This window comes from Salmo trutta, chromosome 3, assembly GCF_901001165.1.
Source record: "Salmo trutta chromosome 3, fSalTru1.1, whole genome shotgun sequence".
Taxonomy (NCBI): Eukaryota; Metazoa; Chordata; class Actinopteri; order Salmoniformes; family Salmonidae; genus Salmo; species Salmo trutta.
Genome location: NC_042959.1, coordinates 30,255,064 through 30,282,535, shown reverse-complemented (window position 1 = coordinate 30,282,535; position 27,472 = coordinate 30,255,064). Strand labels below are relative to the sequence as shown.

Below are 27,472 nucleotides of genomic sequence, written 5' to 3'. Positions count from 1 at the left end.
AGAGAGAGAGAGAGAGAGAGAGAGAGAGGAAGCGAGTGAGAGAAAGACCCTAGAAAAATAGGGAACAAGATTTTTCAGGTAGGAAGTTATTTTCCAGTTGAGGCCTTTTTTTTGTCTGGGTCGTTGGGTGAGATGAACTGTGTAATGCCAATGTGCACGCACGCACGCACGCACACACACACACAAGCAGCCCAGGGGAAGAGTGATCACGAAGGAGCAGAGAGCAGGAGACCCATTTGCTCTGATTGGACACAATGGGAGAGAAAGCTGTCTGATTATTTAATGGGTCTGTGATTGGTGCTCCTCTGATTCACAGACGTCGTGCGTTTGCGTGCGTGTCGCGTGTTGGTGTGTGTGTGTGTGGGTCAGTGTGCGTGTGTGTGTGACCACAGTGTTTGGTAGTCGCTTGTCACTCTTTAATGATTTAATAAAGCACCGGAGCGTGTAGAATTAAGGAGAATTCAGACGAAGCAGAAATACATCCCGATGATTTCATTAACCGCACACTGACAACGGCCATTAAACCAGACGTAGTGTTTCAGTTATCATCATCATTGTCACTGCTTTGACACAATATCACCATGTCACACCTGGGACAGAGAACTGGTGCATGTGAAGGTAATCTATAGGCCGTCTTAATGTGTTCATTAAATGTAGTCGACTATTGATAAAAGTATATTGGCTAAGTGCATCCTTTGTGCAATTCAAATATATATCCCAGTTCATTTAAGGTCAACTGTACACAAAAACAACAAGCAAAAAAGTAAGGAAATGTAAGATCATGTATTTATTACGTTCACCGATGTACACAGTGGTGGTGGCTGTCTCTCTGAACAGCAGATGGAGGAAAGCACAGAACACTACCGGATCTAGAGAACGCTGGGCGGGGTGTGTACTGGAGGGGTCGGAACAGAACCAGTTCTGGGGGGTAGTGGGCCAAAGCTGGCCCTCTCCTGTGGTTAACACATGCATGCTTAAAGGGAAGCGGGATGAACAGAATGTTCATGGCATCAGTGTTTTGTCATCGTGAACACCAGCAGAGCAGCTCTGTGATCCTGAACGGTCCTTCCTGTGACTGCCCGCTGTCCGGAGCAACACACGGAAGATAGTGGGGGGGGTCTCAAGCCTGACGACAGAGAGGAGATCGGTCCACTCAGCGTTGCAGCATTCGGGAGAGTGAGCAAGAAAGAGGAAAGGGTTTCATCATGATATTGTTGCGGTGCAGAGTAGTCAGGCAGTACAGTTCTGCGTCTCATTTGCAGTCCCAGCGTGCGTCCTCTCCCCTCCCGAATACCCATCAGCCTATTCAGCCGACTACCTGCAGGAGGCACGGCCTACTGCTTCACCTCCGAAGGTGCTGGGATAGAAAAGGCTGAACATCTGAGCATTATTCAACACCATTTAGCATGATTTGGTGCTACAGCGAACAGCGGCAGATACAGCATCGCCATGGTTACGCAGAGTGACAAACAGACAGAGCTAAGTACAGGTGCAGCCGGAAAACGTTGTAACCCTTGAGCATCCTCTGAGTCTTCCATATGCTCCACAGCCATGTCCAACACACGAACACACACACACACACTAAGTCATCCCGATGGCCGATATGCAGTCAATACAACATGACATTGTTTGCGGTAATTACTGCGCATATGCATAAATAACGACGTACACATCTGGCATAGACATATTAATGAGTACGTAGTGCAGCAGTTCTATAAATGAAAGATAGGTGGTTATGAATGTGATAGCAGGGCAGGCAGGTAGACAGCACAGCACAGCTGGTTGTTCACACACAAAAACACAGCACACAGAAACATCCATTGAGCTATGAATTAATACAACCAATGTTCCCGGTGTGGGTGCTATAGGAGCTGTTTAGGAAGGTTTGGGCTCAAATGGTGCCTTTTCCTGCTTTCGTTTCCTTGTGTATTTGTTTAAATGAATCCAATGGAACGCGTCCTCCACTGTGCGTCTGGCTGTTGCGGCAGAGCTGTGGCTGAGGCTGTGCTACAGTAGAGTGCTGATGCTTTAAGGACCTACAGAGTGTGAAATAGATCAGTAAGGCCAAGCTACAGCACTTATTCTGCTATAAGCCTGCAGGTCATATCAGTTCTCGCTCTCTCTCTTCCTCTCTTTTTTTCTCCCGCTTTGCTTTCCTCCCGTCTTCTCTCCCTGGGCATGTTTCTTACAGAGTCGTGTGTAGTGTGTGTCATTCTAGTTCCTTGTGTGCCTTTCTGTTTGTGCTGTTTTGTATCTCTCTCTGGCTGAGTCTCTCCACAGTGGGCGGTATAGCTAAGCCAACAGTGGCGCCAACATCCTTGTGTCAGGCCAACGAAGGATTAAAATGCTCAAGTCCAGGGGAATCAGACACCATTGAACTAATGTTTGACAGTGTGTGTGTGTGTTTATGATAGAGCTGTAATATGAGCGAACAAGAACAGTAAAATAATCCCTCCTCATTCCACTACCCTTCTCTATGCCAGTTGATTTAACGCATGGCTTCTCGGCTTGTTTATTTAGGAGATATTGATGTAAATGATTGGTATCCTCTCCTCCTCCCCTTTCTCTCTCTCTCTCTCTCTCTCTCTCAGTCTGTCTGTTGGCAGTGGAGAGGTGTCAGCGGACGACAAACGGCCGCGACAACAATTAAAAAATAACAACAGGCCTTGTAAAGGCCCCACACAGGCCTGACAGGCGCATCAATCTCCCGCCTACTTTCCTCACTGCTATCAATTAACCCCAGCACGAGATCTGCGATCGACTAGCTGACCTTGGCATTAATGATGCTCGTGTTCTATAGAATGGAGGGATAAATCTTCAGGTGAGCGTGTTCCTCTTTTCTTTGGGAAAGAATGAGTGATTGACAGACACTTTGTGTAACTGTCTGTTGCTCACGTGCCGTTGGACAGTTGGTGTGTGTGAGCTTATAATTCAATTTTAGTGCCCGGGAGAGAGTGATGCAAGACACATACTGCAGACCTACCACCAATCCAGCCCCCCCCCCCCCCTCTCCGTCCACCACCATCTCCAACCCCTCCGGATGGAAGTTAATTTTACGTCCCCCAGAAATAGGAAAGAACAAGAGACAAAAAACATTAGTGTCAGCAAAAGATTTATAAGACAGAGGAAATGGAGGGCCAGCCATTCTCTATGGTATGTTTCCGCTCAAGGGTCTCTCTCTCTCTCTCTTTCTCTGGTTTACTCTTTCTTTTTCTCCCTCTACTGCTCGCTCAACAACATTTTTCCCCCAAGAGCCACTATAAGATAAAGAGTTCATGCCGTGCCATATTATCTCCCCTCAAACTAAAACAAGTAAAAAGTGGAAATAGACCACACATGATAAACTCTCTCTCTATCCCTCGTCTTCTTTGCTAGTGTCAACCCCAGATGGGCGCCTGCACCTGTTGAAAAGTTAGTAGATTTTTTTTGTACTTTATTACTCACATTTATGGAACGTCTTTCTTATTTTCTTTTATGACTGTTTTATTTGTGTTAATGCCGCTGGTTATTCTCCCAGGCCTGTGCTGAGTCATAGGGACACAGATCACAGATAGACTAATAAATCATAAGCATCTGCTGGATCTAATGTTCTGCTGCCAGGGTGTGTGTGTGTGTGTGTGTGTGTGTGTGTGTGTGTGTGTGTGTGTGTGTGTGTGTGTGTGTGTGTGTGTGTGTGTGTGTGTGGGACTGTTGACGGGTGTTGAGTATGAGGCGGGAGACGAGATGATTCTGAAAAACCCTCCACTCTTTGCGTAACGCTCACACACTGGCACAGACAGAACACACACACACTCACTTTGGAGTTGGTTCATCCTGGTCTGTCATACACAACAAGTCTCCATTGGACAAAACTATCACCTGACAGTGGGAGGTGAAGCAAGACAAAGAAAACTGTACAAGACTGTCTCAAAAGGAAGAGAGAAGAAATAAGCATAAGGTCCTTTCTTTCTCTCTCTCTCTCTCTCTCTCTCTCTCTCTCTGTGCCTTTCTTTGAGTCTCTGTGTCTGTGTGGGGGCTCTTGTCTGTGTGAAGGGGGTCCCCCCCTCTTACCCCCAGCTCAGAGAGGCAGACAGTAGCAGAAGGAGCAGCAGCAGGGAAGGAGGGGGGCCGATGGAAAGACGGGGGGACACCCCCCCACCCCCAGAACCCAGGTTGGACACCGTGGCCTTCTCAGCATAGAGAGGGATCACGTCAAACTGACCCTCCTCCTCCACATCCTCCTCTTCCTCACTCTGCTCCACCTGAGACAGAGAGAGATATATTGTTAGAAGAGAGGAAGAGAGAAAGAAACGAGGAACGAGAAGAGAGGATGACATGAGGGATGAGTGAGGAGAAGAGAGGATGGAAGGAGAGAGTGGGATAAAGGTAAGCGGAACAATGTATTGGTGGTTGAAAAAGAGAGAGAGCGAGAGAGACAGAGAGAGGGAGACAGAGAGACAGAGAGAGAGAGACAGAGAGAGAGAGAGAGAGCGACAGAGAGCGAGAGAGACAGAGAGAGGGAGACAGAGAGACAGAGAGAGAGAGACAGAGAGAGAGAGAGAGAGCGACAGAGAGCGAGAGAGACAGAGAGAGGGAGACAGAGAGACAGAGAGAGAGAGACAGAGAGAGAGAGAGAGCGACAGAGAGCGAGAGAGACAGAGAGAGGGAGACAGAGAGACAGAGAGAGACAGAGAGAGAGAGAGAGAGAGAGACAGAGAGAGAGAGACAGAGAGAGAGAGACAGAGAGAGAGAGACAGAGAGAGACAGATAGAGACAGATAGAGAGAGACGAGAGAGACAGAGAGAGAGACAGAGAGAGAGAGAGAGAGAGAGACAGAGAGAGGGAGACAGAGAGACAGAGAGAGAGAGACAGAGAGAGAGAGAGCGACAGAGAGCGAGAGAGACAGAGAGAGGGAGACAGAGAGACAGAGAGAGAGAAACAGAGAGAGAGAGAGAGAGAGCGACAGAGAGCGAGAGAGACAGAGAGAGGGAGACAGAGAGACAGAGAGAGAGAGACAGAGAGAGAGAGAGAGCGACAGAGAGCGAGAGAGACAGAGAGAGGGAGACAGAGAGACAGAGAGAGACAGAGAGAGAGAGAGAGAGAGAGACAGAGAGAGAGAGACAGAGAGAGAGAGACAGAGAGAGAGAGACAGAGAGAGACAGATAGAGACAGATAGAGAGAGACAGAGAGACAGAGAGAGACAGAGAGAGAGAGAGAGAGAGAGACAGAGAGAGGGAGACAGAGAGACAGAGAGAGAGAGACAGAGAGAGAGAGCGACAGAGAGCGAGAGAGACAGAGAGAGGGAGACAGAGAGACAGAGAGAGAGAAACAGAGAGAGAGAGAGAGCGACAGAGAGCGAGAGAGACAGAGAGAGGGAGACAGAGCGAGAGAGAGAGAAAGAGACAGAGAGAGAGAGACAGAGAGAGAGAGACAGAGAGAGACAGATAGAGACAGATAGAGAGAGAGAGACAGAGAGAGACAGAGAGAGACAGAAAGATGGAGACAGAGAGACAGAGAGAGAGAGACAGAGAGAGAGAGAGAGAGAGAGAGAGAGAGAGAGCGACAGAGAGCGAGAGAGACAGAGAGAGGGAGACAGAGAGACAGAGAGAGAGAGACAGAGAGAGAGAGAGAGAGAGAGAGCGACAGAGAGCGAGAGAGACAGAGAGAGGGAGACAGAGAGACAGAGAGAGACAGAGAGAGAGAGAGAGAGAGAGAGAGAGACAGAGAGAGAGAGACAGAGAGAGAGAGACAGAGAGAGACAGATAGAGACAGATAGAGAGAGAGAGACAGAGAGAGACAGAGAGAGAGAGAGAGAGACAGAGAGAGAGAGAGAGAGAGAGCGGATCAGAGAGCGAGAGAGGACATGAGAGAGGGAGACAGAGAGACAGAGAGAGAGAGACAGAGAGAGAGAAGAGAGCGGACCAGAGAGCGGAGAGAGGGACAGAGGGAGAGGGAGACAGAGAGACAGAGAGAGACAGAGAGAGAGAGACAGAGAGAGAGAGACAGAGAGAGAGACAGAGAGAGACAGATAGAGACAGATAGAGAGAGAGAGACAGAGAGAGACAGAGAGAGAGACAGAGAGAGAGAGAGAGAATGGAGCGAGGGATTACAATGTGGAACACGGAGGAGGGAAAGAGAGAGAAGAGGAGCGAGAGAGTGAAGGAGGGAGGGAGGGAGGGAGTAGGAGGAAGGATTGGGGGAGAGGAAAGGAGGGAGGGATGGACAGACAGATGGGCATGCATAAATTAATACTGATGAAGTTTGATTGATGCACTTTCTCTTGCAAACACCTTCATCTAATCCTCTCAGAGAGAGAGAGAGTGAGAGAGAGAGAGAGAGAGAGAGAGGGAGGGAGAGAGAGCGAGCAAGTGGAACAGAGTTGTAGTGGGAGAGACAGAGAGAGAGAGACAGAGAGAGAGAGAGAGCGACAGAGAGCGAGAGAGACAGAGAGAGGGAGACAGAGAGACAGAGAGAGACAGAGAGAGAGAGAGAGAGACAGAGAGAGAGAGACAGAGAGAGAGAGACAGAGAGAGAGAGGGAGGGAGAGAGAGCGAGCAAGTGGAACAGAGTTGTAGTGGGAGAGACAGAATTAAAGACGGAGATAGTGAGAAAGGGAGATAGCCAATGAGAGAGAGAGGGTACTGGAATCCCCCCGGTCTAGCTGGCGGCGGAGATAATCTCTGGCTGTGTTGAGCATGCGGGAAGCAGTGGAGACACAAAGCGCTTCACTGCCATTCTGATCAATTGACCGAACAGGATTTAGCGGTCAGCCAACAGCAGTCACTCCTGTTGTCAATGGTCATTCCAGAAGCCTCTGGTCAGGGCTCTAAATAAATACAAATAATTTGTAGCACTGGTGCTCCTAATTCTTAAAAGTTAGGAGCACCACATGAAATTCAGGAGCAACAGAAAAATAGATACCTCCATTGGGCCTATATGAATACTACTTACTTTTGAAACACATCTCCTGAAGAATCTTTGCATATACTAGTAAAGTTACCAGGTTGTTAGTATGGCTGCATGATAAGGGCAAAAAAACTCAAATTAGGATTTTTCAATTGGACTTGGCATATACACTGAGTGTACAAACATTAGGAACACCTGCTCTTTCCATGAAACAGACTGACCAGTTGCATCCAGGTGAAAAAGCTATTATCCCTTATTGATGTGACCTGTTAAATCCACTTCAATCAGTGTAGATGAAGGGGAGGAGACAGGTGAAAGAATGATTTTTAAGCGTTGAGATAATTGAGACATGGACTGTCTGTGTATGCCATTCAGAGGGTGAATGGGCAAGAAAAAATATTAAAGTGCCTTTGAACGGGGTATGGTAGGTGCCAGGGGCATCGGTTTGAGTGTGTCAAGAACTGCAACGCTGCTGGGTTTTTCACACTCAACAGTTTCCCATGTGTGTCACGAATGGTCCACCACCCAAAGGACATCCAGCCAACTTGACACAACTGGCACTGTTTAGTTGCACTGTTGCTCCCAAAATAAAAACCCAGGTCAAACAGGAAAATATTGAATCAGAGAGGTGCGGGGGCCTGCCTTAATCAACATCCACGTCTTCGGCGCCCAGGGAACATCAGGGGCAAAACAACAGATTTTTACCTTGTCAGCTCGGGGATTCGATCCAGCAACCTTCCAGTTACTGGCCCAACGCTCTAACCACTAGGCTACCTGCCACCCAAGTCAGGTGGTCAGTGTCCAATTCAACGGTCAGTCAGGGGTCAGTCCAACTGTTTGTGGTCAAGCAGGCAGTGGCCAGTGCTGGGTGGAGTGATCAATTGCTTTGCTTCATTTCATTGACCAGTTGTGTGATCATTGTTTAGTGAATCAGTGCATGTTTCTGAGGGATGGTAATTGATCTAAAACTAACAACGTTGCATAGTGCTGAGTAATGTTGAATAGTGTTCAGTAATGTTAGGTAGTACTTGGTCATGTTGAGTAATGTTAGGTAGTACTTGGTCATGTTGAGTAATGTTAGGTAATACTTGGTCATGTTGAGTAATATTAGGCAGTATTGAGTAATGTTAGATAGTACTGGGTAATGTTAGGTAGTATTGAGTAATGTCAGGTAGTATTGGATAATGTTGAGTAATGATAAGTAGTATTGAGAAATGTTAGGTAGTATTGGATAATATTGGGTAATGTTAAGTCATATTTGGTAATGCTGAGTAATGTTAGGTAGTATTGGGTAATGTTGAGTAATGTCAGTTAGTATTGGGTAATGTTGAGTAATGTCAGTTAGTATTGGGTAATGTTGAGTAATGTTAGGTACTATTGGGTAATGTTGAGTAATGTCAGTTAGTACTGGGTAATGTTGAGTAATGATAGGTAGTATTGGGGAATGTTGAGTAATGATAGGTAGTATTGGGTAATGTTGAGTAATGATAGGTAGTATTGGGTAATGTTGAGTAATGATAGGTTGTATTGGGTAATGTTGAGTAATGTCAGTTAGTATTGGGTAATGTTGAGTAATGTCAGCTAGACTGGGTAATGTTGAGTAATGTTAGGTACTATTGGGTAATGTTGAGTAATGTCAGTTAGTACTGGGTAATGTTGCGTAATGATAGGTAGTATTGGGGAATGTTGAGTAATGATAGGTAGTATTGGGGAATGTTGAGTAATGATAGGTAGTATTGGGGAATGTTGAGTAATGATAGGTAGTATTGGGGAATGTTGAGTAATGATAGGTAGTATTGGGGAATGTTGAGTAATGATAGGTAGTATTGGGGAATGTTGAGTAATGATAGGTAGTATTGGGGAATGTTGAGTAATGATAGGTAGTATTGGGGAATGTTGAGTAGTAGTACTCACAGCGTTGTTGCTGAGCTCATCCTGGGCGTTGTTGCTGAGCTCATTCTGGGCGTTGTTGCTGAGCTCATTCTGCTGGTCCAAGGGGGAGGGGCGAGAGGGCGGGGGAAAAGTGCTCTCTACTGGCCGAGGGGGGGAGCTACCCATGGTACTGATGGAGTTCTCTGTGAGACGGACAGATAGACACATTACATTACATAATGTGTGTGTGTGTGTGTGTGTGTGTGTGTGTGTGTGTGTGTGTGTGTGTGTGTGTGTGTGTGTGTGTACGTGTGTGTGTGTGTGTGTGTGTGTGTGTGTGTGTGTGTGTGTGAGTATTCACATCCGTGCATGAGAGCGAGTGTGTGTCTGAGTGTTTAACTATTTGACAGATTGATGGATTGCAGTGTCAAGCAGTAAATTGATTGTTTGCCTCATGTAAAGTGCATTGATTGATTGGTCTGACAGTTGCTTGATTGAGATACAGTTGAAGTCGGAAGTTTACATACACCTTAACCAAATACATTTAAACTCAGTTTTTCACAATTCCTGACATTTAATCCTAGAAATAATTCCCTGTCTTAGGTCAGTTAGGATCACCACTTTATTTTAAGAATGTGAAATGTCAGAATAATAGTAGAGAGAATGATTTATTCCAGCTTTTATTTCATTCATCACATTCCCAGTGGGTCAGAAGTTTACATACACTCAATTAGTATTTGGTAGCATTGCCCTTAAATTGTTTAACTTGGGTCAAACGTTTCGGGTAGCCTTCCACAAGCTTCCCACAATAAGTTGGGTGAATTTTGGCCCATTCCTCCTGACAGAGCTGGTGTAACTAAGTCAGGTTTGTAGGCCTCCTTGCTTGCACACGCTTTTTCAGTTCTGCCCACAACTTTTCGATGGGATTGAGGTCAGGGCTTTGTGATGGACACTCCAATACCTTGACTTTGTTGTCCTTAAAGCCATTTTGCCACAACTTTAGAAGTATGCTTGGGGTCATTGTCCATTTGGAAGACCCATTTGCGACCAAGCTTTAACTTCCTGACTGATGTCTTGAGATGTAGCTTCAATATATCCACATAATTTTCTTTCCATATGATGCCATCTATTTTGTGAAGTGCACCAGTCCCTCCTGCAACAAAGCACCCCCACAACATGATGCTGCCACCCCCGTGCTTCACGGTTGGGATGGTGTTCTTCAACTTGCATGTCTCCCCCTTTTTCCTCCAAACATAATGATGGTCATTATGGCCAAACAGTTCTATTTTTGTTTCATCAGACCAGAGGACATTTCTCCAAAAAGTACGATCTTTGTCCCCACATGCAGTTGCAAACCGTAGTCTGGCTTTTTAATGGTGGTTTTGGAGCAGTGGCTTCTTCCTTGCTGAGCGGCCTTTCAGGTTATGTCGATATAGTACTCGTTTTACTGTGGATATAGATCATTTTGTACCTGTTTCCTCCAGCATATTCACAAGGTACTTTGCTGTTGTTATGGGATTGATTTTCACTTTTCGCACCAAAGTACATTCATCTGTAGGAGACAGAACGCGTCTCCTTCCTGAGCGGTATGACGGCTGCGTGGTCCTATGGTGTTTATACTTGCGTACTATTGTTTGTACAGATGAACGTGGTACCTTCAGGTGTTTGGAAATTGCTCCCAAGGATGAACCAGACTTGTGGAGGTCTACAATTTTTTTCTGAGGTCTTGGCTGAATTCTTTTGATTTTCCCATTATGTCAAGCAAGTTTTAAGCTAGGCCTTGAAATACATCCACAGGTACACCTCCAATTGACTCAAATAATGTCAATTTGCCTATCAGAAGCTTCTAAAGCCATGAAATCATTTTCTGGAATTTTCCAAGCTGTTTAAAGGCACAGTCAACTTTGTGTATGTAAACTTCTGACCCACTGGAATTGTGATACAGTGAATTATAAGTGAAATAATCTGTCTGTAAACAATTGTTGGAAAAATTACTTGTGTCACGCACAAAGAATATGTCCTAACCGACTAGCCAAAACTATAGTGGTTGAGTGGTTGAAAAAATAGTTTTAATGACTCCAACCTAAGTGTATGTAAACTTCCGACTTCAACAGTACATACTCATATGGGTGATGAACAGACTAACCCAGACAGGCGTTGTTGGTGAACATGTGCTGAATCCTCAGGCAGTCCTGCCATTGGTTGCCACTGCCCTCGCAGTTGCACCACAAGTTCACATCCACAGTGCTGTTGCTGACGTAGTTGGGGGTCATGATGGTGCCTGGAGGAGGTCAAAGGTTACCAAAGTCAACTCCTACTGCAAAAGTTCCTAAGGCTGGCCCACTGACACATTCCTGACACGATCCGCTAACACACTCTCTGCCATCTTTATCACTCTCTCTTTTCTTTGAGTCTCTCTGTTTCTCTCCTCCCTCATCTCACCCCTCTCCATCCTTCATACTTCGCTGCATCCCCCTTTCTCCTCAAGCCTCGTGGAACCAGACTGACTTCTGCACTTAAGGCTATTTCACCCCTCCTCTCCCCTCCCTCTCTCACGCTCTCTCTTACCGATCAGTCCGGCGTAGGATTTGAGGCACACAGCTCCACTCTCTCTGAGACAGCCAGAAGGGGAATGGCCAGAGGGCTGGCAGTTATGCTGGAAATCAGCCAGTCTGGACCTGAATCACACACACACACACACACGAATGAGAGTGCTTCTAGGAGCAAAAAGGTTTGTGTTTTGTGTGTGTACATATAGTGTTTGTCTGACCTGCAGAGTTGGTCCTTCCTGCAGAAGCTCTGCAGAAGCAGACAGTTGGGCTGTATCCAGTCTCTCTCCTGGTAGGAACAGGAAGGGACAATGGTCTTCCTGCGTCTCTCCCCACACAGTTTGTCAGTACAGGGGCAGAACAGCAACCCCAGGCTGTACTCCTCCGGAACGCGCTCCAGGAAGCGCCGCAGCGCCCGGTGGCACTTCTGCCTGTTGCAGTGGTCCGAGCCCGGGGCATGCTTGGTGCAGGCCAGGACGTACTCAGACCTCAGGGAGCCGCATTTCTCATACAGACCACAGTCCTGGGCTGCCTTCAGACATACGTTCTGTCCATCTAGAAGAAGAGAGGAGGCTGAGAGAGAGGGAGATGGGGATGGGGAAAGATAGAGGTGGACAGATATAGAGGCAGGTATGGGGAAGGAGAGAGAGAGAGAAGGGGAGAGAGAGAGATAGAGGGGAGCAACAGAGAGAGAAAGAAAGGGGAGAGAAAGTGAAAATCTGCTCACTTGAGCGCTGTAGAGATGAGTGGATTGATTGGTGATAGGGTTTAATAGTGTATTGATCAGGAGTGCCTGAGGGTAATAAATGATTGTGCTGCAGGCTACCTGCTGCCACTAAGGAGGACATTCGAGAAGACTCCAGCGGCGAGTCCTCATAGGGAGACCCCTCAAAGTCATCATAACCTTCATGATCACAGAGGAGAACATCACATTACAACCTAATAATAATAACATGGGAGGCAGAGTCATATTACAACCTAACATCATGATGTCACATCGCAACCTAAACATGACAAATGCAGGAGAGATCACCACGTAACCTGAAAAGAACACGACAGTAGACCGAATCGCATCATAATCTCCCAACACCACAGGAGACACAGAATCACAACATAATCAAACACACACGGAAGCGTCACATCATAACAGGGACTCAGAGCCCTCAGCCAACATCTCGTTAAAACATCACACACCTGCTACCAACATCATAATAACACCTAGTCTAAATTCCATCATGGGTACATTTACCATTCATGAGGGTCAGATGACCCTATAAAGATGGCTGTGTTCCCCATACTGTACTGTCTTTAGTCATCCTATTTGGGCTGTATCCAGTCAAGCCTGCTTAAGTATGCTGCAGAGCTGTCTGACGATCCTTTTACAAGTTCTTCAAAGTAGGTAAGGCATACTTTCACAAACGGTCTCTGTCCCTCTCATTGTTGTGTATATCCCTCTCTCATGTGGTCTGTGTATCTAACCTAACGTGGCAGGCGTAAAAGTGTATCCTTCCAGAGATCTGTATATAATGACGAGATGCTTATGTCTCCGCCCTAACAATGGGAGTCATTGTCTCAAAGGCAGGAAAGCAGGCGTCAAGTTTAGGTCCATAAATCAGCCCATAGAAACGCATTGGGCTTATTTTTTGGACTGATTTTGGCAAGTGAAACCTCCCACTTCAACTTTTCCTCTCTGAGCCGGAAAAAACTGCCACAGGAAGACCAAAGGATTTTGGTAATTGTTGTTAACCATTACAGTCTAAGTCCTGTCTAAGCGATATGGAATTGTTTTAAGAAGGCAATACCAAGGATCATTTAGTTCTTTGATTTTGAATTTTAAGACCCTTTGAAGTATACTATTTAAATTTTTTACAATTATATAGGACCTAGGCAGCACAGACAGGACACAACTAGTCACTAGTGCATGCAGGCGAACCTCTGTGCCCAGTCCAGAAACCCCCGCTCAGTCTGACAGCACTTATAATGCTACCCAGGGAGAAAGGGAAGAACTGCCACAGGCTTTCCAAGAGAAAGTACCTTACAAACTCAGAAGCCAAGGTGACCCCTTCGATTCAGACAACCAGTCTCAAGCCTCAGTGCAATGTCTGAAACCACCAAGAGACTCTGAGCTCAGCACGGAAGCTGAGCCCCTCAACCCAAGGGACGAAGACGAGCTTCAATCTCAACAATTGAGAACCTCTGCCCCAGGTTCCCTTAAGGCAGCAGCAGACCAACTAAAGTATAGGGCAGCTCTCTCTGCAAGTCAAGTACAAGCCTATTCAAGCAGCTCCAACCAGTCACCCCCAGAAGGAGATATAACTGCGGACCAGCTTTGAATGCTACCACAACCCTTGAGTTCAGTATACAGGCCAGCAGCTCAGCTAGTTTGCCCTCAGCTCTTTCCAGGTCTAGATCAACTGGCCTAATCCCAGTTCCTAGGAGCTCCCAGTACCTTTCAGACCTTAACTGCTCTAGACTCGGCTCAGGCAATCTACCCTCTGCTAATACCTGACCTGTATCCAGCTCTACCTACCCAACCATGGCCTCCAGAAAAGGAGCCAACAGGCATTTACTCCAGCCATCAAAGATCTTCTCATGGGGCGGCCGGAGCCGTTCATGCCCCAAGGAGCACGAGTTCGGGAGTCAACAGGGCAGCCAAGATGGTCACTTTCTCTGCCAACCAGTAACTGTGGTCAACTCCTCCATACCCGAGCTGCAACAGTCAGCCACAACAGCTCAGCCAGAACAGGGCCTTGCAGCAAGTAATCTGTCCATACAGCCCCAGGAAGTGCTACAGATGACTTGAGTCCGATGGGAATAATGAATTAGCTGCACTACTAAGGGGTCGGCTGTTCATGAATTCATCAACGTGAATACACTAGATGGCCAAGATTGCCTCCTGGTCAGTTGACCCATCAGGTGACCTGTCACCCGACCCTATAAAGATGGCTGCCAAGCACACCATACAGTCTTTGGTTTGGCAGCCATCAGAGGACTCTCATCCAGGATACGTTCATGACCAAGTGAGTGTATTACCTGTGCCTTTTGACATGTTACGCTATTGTTTACTCTGGAAGTTCACAGTATGTAATCTTTTATGCTTTCGCCTTTATGCTAATTATGTTCCATTGATGTTTGTGAACACTAATACTTGTCTCTGTCTATGGCAGAAACCATAATTTTACCAGTCCTCATTCATGCATTTGCCATCTGTGCTGGAACGGTTTTTGGTGCTACAATAAATGGTCAAATGTTCATTGGAGTCTTGTCTGAATTGGCGGTTAGCATCCACCCACAACTTAGTCTTTAGTCTCAGTACACTTCAACTCTACTCTAGTGTGGTCTTAAAAGCTACTTCAGCAGTGTATTTCTTTAATTTACCTAATTATAGGCATGTTCCAGATCTGAACTAATTACAGTACAACCTAACTACACTGAACAAAAATATAAACTCAACATGTAGAGTGTTGGTCCCATGTTTCATGAGCTGAAATAAAAAATCCTAGAAATGTTCCATACGCACAAAAAGCTTATTTCTCTCAAATTCTGTCCACAAATTTGTTTACATCCATGTTAGAGAGCATTTCTCCTTTGCCAAGATAATCCATCCACCTGACAGGTGTGACATATCAAGAAGCGGATTAAACAGCATGATCATTACACAGGTGCACCTTGTGCTGGGGACAATAAAGGCCACTCTAAAATGTGCAGTTTTGTCACACAACTCAATGCCACAGATGTCTCAAGCTTTGAGTGAGTGTGCAATTGGCAAGCTGACTGCAGGAATGTCCACCAGAGCTGTTGCCAGAGAATTTAGTGTAGATTTTTCTACCGTAAGCCGCCTACAACATCGTTTTAGAGTATTTGGCAGAACTTCTAACCGGCCTCATAACCTCAGACCACGTGTAACCACGCCAGCCCAGGACCTCCACATCTGGCTTCTTCCACTGCGGGATCGTCTGAGACCAGCCGCCCGGACAGCTGATAAAACTGAGGAGTAATTCTGTCTGTAATAAAGCCTTTAAGTGGGGGAAAAACGAATTCTGATTGGCTGGGCCTGGCTCCCCAGTGGGTTGGCCTATGCCCTCCCAGGCCCACCCATGGCTGCGCCCCTGCCCAGTCATGTGAAAACTGTAGATTAGGGCCTAATTTATTTATTTCAATTGACTGATTTCTTTACATGAACTGTAACTCAGTAAAATCATTGAAATTGTTGCATGTTGCCTTTATATTTTTTGTTCAGTATATAAATCTACTAATCTGTTCATGTAAATCCCTGTGTACTGTTTTCCTTAATGACACGGTAGGGGAGAGAACTCTGTTCTGTGTTAGAGAAGAGTGCTGTGCAATTACCGTATGCATGGTGACTAACGGAGCATGGGGGATAGCTCCATTAGCTGTCATTAACTCTCACTGACAGCGAGTCCCAAATGGTACCCAATTCCATATATATATATATATATATATATATATATTAGTGCACTACTTTTGACCAGGACCTATGGGGAATAGTGTGCCCATTATGTAGGGAATAGGGTGCCATTTGGGACAGAGGCCTGATAGTCAGATGCGTGGCCATGCTGTGACTGTAGCATCAGTGGCAAAACACGGTGGCTATAGAGATGTGTCACAGAGGATGGCCAGGGGTCTAACGTAGTATTGGCCAAACGGTGGGTCAAGAACCAATGTAAACTGCCCCCTTCCCTCTACAAGCTAGTAATCAAACATACACACTTGGTGACACCCATGCACGTCTACACCTACCACGTTTTTTAGAAACTCATACACACACGCGCGGACACACACTCACCCTGCAGGATCCTGATGCTCCAGTAAACTTTGAGGCAGTGCTCCTCTCTGCGTGCGCCGCGCTGACACTTGCAGGCCAACAGAGGGAGGTAGTGCAGGCTGCTCAGGGCCTCCAGGCACTCTATGCTGGCCTTGTTCCCCAGCGGCGCCACCGCCTCCTCGGATGCACAGTACTCCAGGGTCATGTACAGCTCCTTACACCGGGGGTCTTCCTTACACCCCCTCTCTGCCTCCACACAGTCTACAAAGCCAAGGGGGAGGGGCGACAAGGAGGGGACCACACCTACAGAAAAGAGGGCGGAGGAGACAGGGGTGGGGGACAATGGTCAGCCATCGTATTGGGATGAGTAATTGTTCCAATCATTTCTAAAGGGTTCACTCAATATGGTGGACAGGGGGAACCCACCACGGAATGTTGCTTTTAAAGGGCATGTCCATTCTAGTATCTCTTATGACTTCCATACAAGTACTTTCACTCTGTGAACCCATTGATTTGTATTTGGGCTGAATGCACTGATGTTAAATATGAAAAGCCAATACTGGATTTGTGAGTCTTTCTCAACAGTATCTCATTTCCATGGACGTGAAGGCATTGTCATTGAGTGAATCAAAAGCCAGAGTTTACAGTGTGAGGTTTCATATTTGGGAAATACCTCCTATTTTACCCCAGAAATGTTCCACGTGATATTTTCGGCTGCTTTCGACTGTTATTTGTAAAACAATACAAAATTCTCCCTTGGTAAAATTCAATGGTTTACCCACAAACCTACAGACACACTAACGTTTTCCGATTACAGTCTTTTAAAAACTCACCGGAGAGAGAGAGAAAGCGAGACAGAGACAAACACCGTTTGGCGACACACACCAATCAGAACCTTGCTGGCTAGGACACACTCACAGTATGAGCCGCAATCAGCATGTGCTGAAAAACACGCGCACACAACCTGAGAGGAAACCTTTTATGTCTGACTCCTGCTGTGAGGGGGACTGTGGGCACGGAGTCTATCATTATTACAAAACACAATACCACACACCCACAGGAGGGGGTACAGCAATCTGTCTGTGACACACACACACACACACACCGCGCCACACACTAGATCAGGGTTTCCCAAACTCGGTCCTGGGGCCCCACCTGGGTACACGTTCGGGTTTTTTTTGCCCTAGCACTACACAGCGGATTGAAATAATCAAAGCTTGATAATGAGTTGGTTGTTTGAATCAGCTGGGTTTGGGAAACCCTGCACCAGATGGCTGAAGTGGTAGAGCAAAAAGAGCTTCATATTCAACAGAGCAGCATATTTAAATCGAATATGTTGAGTTTCAGGAAATAGACTACCCGAGACTCTAGGTACAACATAGATCAATGGGAGAACGCAAATTGAATAAATTAAGTACAGTGGGGCGTAAGTACGCTTACAGAGGCAATCAGCAGTTGCTACATCTATTTCTCCACTTATAAATGAATGATATGTACCCATTGATTCTTGAAGAATATAACTTATAAAGGCTTCATAAGCTTAGCTCAACTGTCGTACCCCGATCAGAACCCAAAATAGAAGCTTGTTTTACTCCAATGTCTGTAAACAAAGAAAATGTAAACAAACACTATATAGCCTCAAAACATGGTTAAAACTATCATTTTGATATCATGGATGGTCAATCCTTGCATCCATAGCTCTGTCTATGAATTTGAGAGTGATTACATTTATCCAGCCCCATCCCTCAGCATTTCACCAAACCAGGGGTTGGGAAGCCGCTTCGTTATTGTTCCACTGCAGATTGTCGCTTTAAACACTAGAGCACCAACTACAGGTAGAGGAAGAAGACAAGTTACCCATGTCACATAAAAACCAGGAAACTCAGACGTTCCCCCTGAACTAGTCACACGTTGCCATACACATACCAGGTGAATCACTCACAATCACATGACGTCACATTGACCTTATCACCTTTTGAAAGAAGTTGAGGGGACCAGTATGTATGTGGTTTGTAAGACATTATAAATGGTAAAACCCCATTTTAACAGCAAGCTATAAAGCATTACACCTATAGGGTTTAAGTGTTACCGTTTTACATGTAACTGATCCTGGGCCAGTTCTGATGTGTTGTTCATTAATGGTTAGGGATAGGTCATGGATCGGGAGAGCTGGCTCGAGATCAGTGGTTATGGATGCAGTGCAGTGGAGCGCGATCCCACAGTTCATATGAGGGAGCAGTGAGGTATGATGTCATGCAGTCCCCGTGTGTACAGCAGAATGGGCAAATTAAAGAGTTCCAGTGAAGACACACACACACACACACACACACACACACACACACATAAACAGGGTGAATCTCCCAGCCAAGGAGGCAAAAGCCCAACACACCATCTGTTACTCCTGTGTTAGAGTTCCAAATCATAGTTATCAACAAAAACACACATACGACCCCAAGCTACCCCATGGACGCACACAACCCCTAGACGGTCACACACACACACACACACACACACACACACACACACACACACACACACACACACACACACACACACACACACACACACCTTGGCTTTCCCTGTCCCCATTTGCACACACAATCCGTATTCCAAACAAATCCTATGTGCTATCAATCCTATCAACAAATCAAAGTTAATTGGTCACGTACACAGTTTAGCAGATGTTAAAGCGGGTGCAGCGAAATGCTTGTGTTGCCAGCTCCTAAAACAAGTACACAAAAAAATAGAAACAAGAAATCAGGAATGTCAGAATGAATCCAGTTAACAACACAAATCACACTATCAGTAATCCAAATGCAATCTACAGTACCAGTCAAACGTTTGGACACAACTACTCTTACAAGGGTTTTTCTTGATTTTTTTTTACTATTTTCTACATTGTAGAATAATAGTGAAGACATCAACACTATGAAATTACACATGTGGAATCATGTAGTAACCAAAAATGTGTTAAACAAGGTGACCCCTTCGATTCAGACAACCAGTCTCAAGCCTCAGTGCAATGTCTGAAACCACCAAGAGACTCTGAGCTCAGCACGGAAGCTGAGCCCCTCAACCCAAGGGACGAAGACGAGCTTCAATCTCAACAATTGAGAACCTCTGCCCCAGGTTCCCTTAAGGCAGCAGCAGACCAACTAAAGTATAGGGCAGCTCTCTCTGCAAGTCAAGTACAAGCCTATTCAAGCAGCTCCATCCAGTCATCCCCAGAAGGAGATATAACTGGAGACCAGCTTTGAATGCTACCACAACCCTTGAGTTCAGTATACAGGTCAGCAGCTCAGCTAGTTTGCCCTCAGCTCTTTCCAGGTCTAGATCAACTGGCCTAATCCCAGTTCCTAGGACCTCCCAGTACCTTTCAGACCTTAACTGCTCTGGACTCGGCTCAGGCAATCTACCCTCTGCTAATACCTGACCTGAATCCAGCTCTACCTACCCAACCATGGCCTCCAGAAAAGGAGCCAACAGGCATTTACTCCAGCCATCAAAGATCTTCTCATGGGGCGGCCGGAGCCGTTCATGCCCCAAGGAGCACGAGTTCGGGAGTCGACGGGGCAGCCAAGATGGTCACTTTCTCTGCCAACCAGTAACCGTGGTCAACTCCTGCCTACCCGAGCTGCAACAGTCAGCCACAACAGCTCAGCCAGAACATGGCCTTGCAGCAAGTAATCGGTCCATACAGCCCCAGGAAGTGCTACAGATGACTTGAGTCCGATGGGAATAATGAATTAGCTGCACTACTGCGGGGGCGGCTGTTCATTAATTCATCAACGTGAATACACTAGATGGCCATGATTGCCTCCTGGTCAGTTGACCCATCAGGTGACCTGTCACCCGACCCTATAAAGATGGCTGCCAAGCACACCATACAGTCTTTGGTTTGGCAGCCATCAGAGGACTCTCATCCAGGATACGTTTCCTACATTGTAGAATAATAGTGAAGACATCAACACTATGAAATTACACATGTGGAATCATGTAGTAACCAAAAATGTGTTAAACAAATATTTGAGATTCTTCAAAGTAGCCACCCTTTACCTTGATGACAGCTTTGCACACTCTTGGCATTCTCTCAACCAGCTTCAACTGGAATGCTTTTCCAACAGTCTTGAAGGAGTTCCCACATATGCTGAGCACTTGTTGGCTGCTTTTCCTTCACTCTGCAGTCCAGATCAGGTAATTGTGGAGGCCACGCCATCTGATGCAGCACTACATCACTCTCCTTCTTGGTCAAATAGCCCTTACACTCGTGTGTCTTGGCCCAAACAAGTCTCTTCTTATTATTGGTGTTCTTTAGTAGTGGTTTCTTTGCAGCAATTCGACAATGAAAGCCTGATTCACACAGTCTCCTCTGAACAGTTGATGTTGAGATGTGACTGTTACTTGAACTCTGTGAAGCATTTATTTGGGCTGAAATTTCTGAGGCTGGTAACTCTAAATTATCCTCTGCAGCAGAGGTAACTCTGGGTTTCCTTTCCTGTGGCGGTCATCATGAGAGCCAGTTTCATCATAGCGCTTGATGGTTTTTAGACTGCACACAAAGTTCTTGACATTTTCTGGATTTACTGACCTTCATGTCTTAAAGTAATAATGGACTGTCATTTCTCCTTGCTGTTCTTGACATAATATGGCCTTGGTCTTTTACAAAATAGGACTATCTTCTGTATACCACCCTTACCTTAGAGTCTTGTCACAACACAACGTATTGGCTCAAACGCATTAAGAAGGAAAGAAATTCCACAAATGAACTTTTAACAAGGCACACCTGTTAATTGAAATGCATTCCAGGTGACTACCTCATGAAGCTGGTTGAGAGAATGCCAAGAGTGTGCAAAGCTGTCATCAAGGTAAAGGGTGGCTACTTTGAAGAATCTGAAATATTTGTTTAACACTTTTTTGTTTACTACATGATTCCACATGTGTATTTTCATAGTTTTGATGTCTTCACTATTATTCTACAATATATAAAATTGTAAAAAATCTAGAAAAACCACGGAGTAATTGTGTCCAAACTTTTGACTGGTACTGTATGTGTATATACACCAAAAATATATAGTAAGAATGATACACTACATGGCCAAAAGTATGTGGACACCTGCTTGTCGAACATCTCATTCCAAAATCATGGGCATTAATGTTGGGCGATTAGGCCTGGCTCGCAATCGACGTTCCAATTCATCCCAAAGGTGTTGAATGGGGTTGAGGTCAAACCACTGTGCAGGCCAGTCAAGTTCTTCCACACCAATCTCGACAAATCATTTATGTATGCACCTCGCTTTGTGCTTGGCGGCATTGTCATGCTGAAACAGAAAACGGCCTTCCCCAAACTGTTACCACAAAGTTGGAAGCACAAAATCGTCTAGAATGTCATTGTATACTGTAGCGTTATGATTTCCCTTCACTGGAACTAAGGGGCCTAGCCCAAATCATGAAAAACATCCCCGGACCATTATTTCTCCTCCACCAAACTTTACAGTTGGCACTATGCACTGGGGCAGGTAGCGTTCTCCTGGCATCCGCCAAACCCAGATTCGTCCGTCGGACTGCCAGATGGTGAAGCGGGATTCATCACTCCAGAGAATGCGTTTCCAGTGTGCTCCAGAGTCCAATCGCGGCACGCTTGGCATTGTGCATAGTGATCTTAGGCTTGTGTGCGGCTGCTCGGCCATGGAAACCCATTTCATGAAGCTCCCGACTAACATTTCTTGTGCTGATGTTGCTTCCTGAGGCAGTTTGGAATTTGGCAATAAGTGTTGCAACCGAGGACAGACAAATTTTACTTACAGTTGAGCAGGGAAGCTCTAGTACGGTTGAATTTGACTTGTTAGAAAGTTGGCATCCTATGACGGTGCCACGTTGAAAGTCACTGAGCTTTTCGGTAAGGCCATTCTACTGCCAATGTTTGTCTATGGAGATTGCATGGCTGTGGGCTCGATTGTATACACATGTCCGCAACGGTGTGGCTGAAATCCCCAAATCCATTAATTTGAAGGGGTGTCCAAATACTTTTGTGTATATAGTGTATGTTCATGTTGGTGTCACTGAACAATAATTTGAAAATAGCCTACTGTAGTTGCTAGTAGAATAACATTACAATTCAAATGTTATGTGAAAAATAATTTGTCATTTTGGAACTAAACCGCCCTTAGTTGTTTCGGTGCACTCTAAAAATGAGGGGTTCAATAAGGGTTCTTCTAAGATCCTCAAAGTTCTTTGAAGAACCTCAGGGTCTTGGCACTGAAAAATGCCCCCAAAAGATTCTTCCAAGATCCCCATATGAGGTGGGGTTCATCAAGGAACCTCCTTAGTTGGATGGGGTTCTTGTAGAAACCTAACTGCTCAACTGAAACATTTGGATTTGAATTTGAAAGGACAGCAGGTGCAGGCACTTAACCCAAAAACGTAAAGATATCCTACATTTAAGGTAAGGGTTTGTCCCTTGTATGATATACATTGATATTGTTTTATGATGATACCATCTATCTTTTCATATTTGTTCAAGTCTTTCTAAAATGGAAAATGGACACAATTCAATGGATATCAATCAAAAAGAGGTAAGAATATATAGCTGTATTGGGTGCAGATGACTGAACTGCTCACTTTTGTGTCTGCAGGTATACAGAGGAGGCATACAGAGGTATGTCAACTGGTATTGGTATGCTATGCAGATCCTCCTCCCTTATCTCATAAATGAATATCCCATAGGACAAGGTATGTGTATGAAAACCATTAACAGTCTTTTTTCATTCACATTTTACCACAAATATTGTGTTATTGTTATGGTGTTATTATTAATAATAATAATAGGGGGGGTGGGGGGGTAGTTCAAAAATAAACGGCAAAAGTTTCTTCGAAGGGTTCTTTGAGTATTCATTAAAATGGGTTATTTGAATAACCCTTTTAAAAGGGTTCTACGAATAACTTATAGGGGTTCCCCCAGTTTCAATTTGCAGAACCCCTAAAGGACACTCCAGGAAACGTATTTTTAGAGTGTATGCTTTGTAAGGAATCTATTCCCATCATCTGCTCTGTAGGCAAAGTATTCCCATAGTTCGCTTCTGGAGCCAGTTTTGTCAATAAACTGCGGGCGTGGAAGTATGTTTTCGTTAGAAGAAGCCATGCTGTCGGCATTTTCTCTCTCTTGCTTGCTTCTCAAACGTGTTTTGCGCTGTGTCAGCCTGGCTAATTTACTACTGCCCCCTTGAGAAGAGTCTGACAAATTACTAGACAGACTCGTCATCTCAATCCGTAGGCTATGACATGAGACACATTTGACAGAAGTAGGTTAACCTAAAGTAACAGAAATTCTAGTACCGAACCGTTTTTCATGTTATAGTATCGAAAGAGTTGCCTAGCCAACGGCTGTTTCTGTATAGGCCTACCGTGCAACTTGAAGCGGGCAGAGAATATGTTACATTTTTCAAAGTATCCGCAATGTAGGCTGCTTTTTCCTCCATAATCCGTGATTGTCTGAAGTCTCTGCCGCATGCGTCTCGTGTCTGAGCCATTGAATTGCGACTCCTCTTTGTCCCTGTCTTTTAGCCTATTTGATTTGCTTACTTGTCGTACCTGGTCAAATCTTTACATTGATGTATACCTTTTCATTTCTCATGCATGTTATTTTCTTTCCCTTAACGTCATCTTTTTCTATGAGGAAATTATAAAGGAGTTTACAGCTAGCTGTTTATCTGTTTATCTGCCGTTGACCTTTTCCAAAGCCCTCTTGTTCCACCCCAGCCCCCCGCTGTGCAGTAAAATCACCTCTGATGGAGACATCTGTCACCTGTGTGTGTGTGACCCGCTGGGCTGTCAAAACATAATGCGCACCCCGCCGTGCGGCGCCCGGTCCCAGTGTCTGCCTCTGCGGCTACTCAAACACACCTGGACGCACATCTGGCGGCCATACGCACCTGTGCGCCGATAAGACGTCAACCACGATTCCGCTGTTTGCACACAGGCGTCGGTTGAGTGAGCTTCCTCATTGAACAACAACTTTACCATTTATTCTGATGTGCAGTTGGAGGTGAGCTGAATTTTATATTAAGATTTTTTAATTTTTTTAAGAAAGAGACCTGCAAGCCAGAAATGTGTTTGCGTAAATCAAACCACGCTCACTCGGGTGAGGGAGAAACAGACAACTCACAGATGATATACAATGCGACCCCTGGGCCTGTCGCTTACACCAGCACACCAAACACACAATCATTAACACGGCTAATAAATAAAACTGTCAATCGCGGGGGAATTATTTGTGTAGCCTATGCATCGGGCGGCACCAACTCACAGAATATCAATTTCAGAATATCAAAAACGAGTGGTTTTAGCGATCATCAGCCTTTGTCCCAACATTGGAAATCATTTCTTAAATACTTTCATTAATCCAAAGTTTCAATTCAAGTGGTTTCCAAGTGGTTCCTACAGTCTCTCATTTCACTAAATATTGATGTTGTCATAAAATGTTTATTAAGAGCAGTGTATGTAGCCTAGAAGATCAAGGAATAGGTTTAATACATTTATTCATTGCAGAGCATATTAGAAGCCATGCCTGCATCCAAAGCTCACTGAAAACGCGCATTTTAACCATAATGTAAAATGTTGTTATGGTGTTATGAGGGAAATTAGCCTTATTACGAATTGAAATCATCAAATACTTAAATTAGATGAGTAAATGTGTCATGATTGCCTATAAAACCCAGGTGCTAAAAAACTAATTTTAAGGTCAGAGTAGACTAGCATGTAGCCTGCATGACTGACGACAAAAATGTATGTAACAGCATGGATACCTTCTTTCATTTTACCTCGTATGAAGATGTTGAGCAGTATTCCGAGGAGCAACATCTCCGTTATGAGTCGGGCCGAGCACAGGGACACGGGAAGGGAGATTGAATTGGACGTTGTGCGTTTGGTCCGCCACCGCTCTATTTGTCCGCACACAGACCCGCGTCACTCCGCTCAACGTTACATCCAACGGGAGTCAGGCTCCACCGTTCTGGGAACAAGTTGCAGGTATATAGTCCTGTATAACGATTAATTCCTTAGATTGCACTGGCCGAGAACCCAGCTCAGATAGATTAACTGTCACCACCGCCAAAGTGTAGCGCGTGCCCTGTAGACTGAATACAATGAACCAAGACTCCAAAACTATTTACAGCTGTGAAACATCAGGTTACTCTGCATCCAAAGATAGATGTTCTCGAATTTTGACACTGGCTCTCGCCATTTCTCGCTCTACAGTGGCACGATAGGAGCCGGTCAACATGCTGCCTGAGACCGTGAAGATGACAGATCCCTCCTCCTCGCGCTCGTCAGTTCACTGTGCGACAGTGTGTTAAATGACTTTCACAGACACAGATGCGTCCTGAAGAAGAAGTGCTCAGACAGGTCGACGGGGGCATATAGTTAGTGGTGTAGGGCTACTGTAGTAGGCTGGACATATTCGAGTTTGCCCATAATTTCAAACTAAATAGGATTTCATGGTCGTTTGTATTTCATGTGTCAAGCCAATCAATCTCAGCCAATCTATTTACATCCACGTAAATATTGTCCTTTCGACTAATGGATTTATTGTGAAGCCAAACCATCCCCTTTTATTGCCTGACAAACTATTTTATTCTACGTATTCTATTGATGTCATGCAGTGTCATTCTATTATACAGTCTATTGTATTTTTCATGTTCTATTTGTATTTTGTTCTATTCAGGGGGTGAGCTGTGTAATGTGTAAGTAGAGAAGAGAAGAGGCTCAGGGAGGTTTATGGCTGGGCAGCCATAAATAATCATGACAGAAGCGATGAGTGGAGGATCATGAGTCTTTAAATTATTCACACAATTTCATAATTGGCAAACTCACTGCCTGGACACCTGTGTGAGTTTACGATCTAAAATCTGCATATTCTAATGAGGCCAACCTGTCAGGGTCTCACTGATTAGTAAAGACAATGGAACAAGAAAACAATGGGGATGCTTAGGAAAAACATTATCACTGGTTTCTTGTACAACAACGATCAGAATATTCAACTTCAATCTTTAAAACCAAGAGAGCGAGAGAAACAAAACTTGGATGACTTCTACAGTTGCTGGTATTTGCAACCAGTATTCCCAGTATGTTATTTTAACCTCAATTGCAAATTACAAAAAGCAATCATCTGTGGGCCATTTTAATGATGACACACACAGACTCCCACACATAATGGCCTTGTCCCATCACACAAATGATATGCCTCTGTGTTGCCACTCCAGAGGTCATATAGCCCAACAGCCTGCTGGGGGACCAATCCATTCAGCTAATTGGGGAGGAGCTCCTGGACAACATGTGACAACACAGTCACCCTTAACAGCGTTGGCAGAAAGCAGATGTTTCTGGTTTTCAGGGATACAATATTTTCAAGCTAACTTCCGTTTCCCCTGAAAACAGGAGTGGGGACTACGCTCAGGCGTCTTTCTACTCTACGTTATGTTATGTAGGGGGTGAGTCCCAAAGACCCTCCCCATTATTGATTAAGGGGACCTTAAGATCCATATGTTTTGCTGCAGGCCTGATAATAAGATACTGTTGCTATGTGTCTAAGAACTCTGCCACTATACGTTGCACAAGCCATCTATATTAGTTTTTGTGGTTAAGCCCTGGCTGCTGAGAGAGTGTGCTTGCAGGCTGGGTCTGTCTGGTTTTGATATTTTGATCTTGTGTGATAGTGGACAATTATCATAAATTCAGAGAAGCTACTGTACTGGGTTGCCTTATAAGGTAACCTCAGCTTATTGATACACACATACATTGACGTAGGTGATCGTACCACTAGGAAGTGATCACATGTATAAATCAGCTGTGCCCTTAGGTGAGGTGCAGAACTTACTGTGAAACATGCGTGCTGTGTTCCCGTTGTCAACTTCTGTCTGCAATTGCATAAATAAATTAATGATTGATTTACTTAAAGATATTGTCTGATTGCTGATTTCACCAATAAGCAAATGATTGACAAGGAACAAGGAACCTACCCCGACATTTGGCGAGCGTGCCAGGAGTGAGTGTCCACCCCGGTTGGAGGAGATTCTACACCATGGTGTCAGAGCTCCAAATTAAACAAGGTAAGCAGACACCTGTTTAATCTAAGTCTGTAATTAATTGGCATTCACTGGTGTGGTTTCCCTCTAACAAGTAAGTGGCACCTCACTCACTCTAAAATATATACATACACAAAATATGACATAGTCGAATTCCAGATTGGAGAAATTACATAACTGGCTATTGGTGAAATGCATGATGTCAATACAGTGGGGGGAAAAAGTATTTGATCCCCTGCTGATTTTGTACGTTTGCCCACTGATAAAGAAAGGATCAGTCTATCATTTTAATGGTAGGTTTA

General features: G+C 45.0%; 1 protein-coding gene across 2 annotated transcripts; it reads right to left on the bottom strand.

Moving 5' to 3' along the window:
* Nucleotides 1-764: 764 nt before the first annotated feature.
* gfra3 (GDNF family receptor alpha 3) lies at nt 765-25,503 on the bottom strand. 2 transcript variants are annotated; one of them, XM_029729716.1, is made up of 8 exons: nt 24,894-25,503; nt 16,114-16,395; nt 12,133-12,210; nt 11,528-11,879; nt 11,326-11,435; nt 10,904-11,038; nt 8,800-8,960; nt 765-4,241 (listed from the first exon to the last, which is right to left on the bottom strand). In XM_029729716.1, the coding sequence occupies exons 1-8, from the start codon at nt 24,946-24,948 to the stop codon at nt 4,047-4,049; spliced, it is 1,368 nt and encodes a 455-aa protein (XP_029585576.1). In that variant the 5' UTR covers nt 24,949-25,503; the 3' UTR covers nt 765-4,046. The 2 variants fall into 2 exon arrangements, with proteins under 2 accessions (XP_029585576.1, XP_029585585.1); XM_029729725.1 differs by having other exon boundaries at nt 24,909-25,499.
* Nucleotides 25,504-27,472: the final 1,969 nt, after the last annotated feature.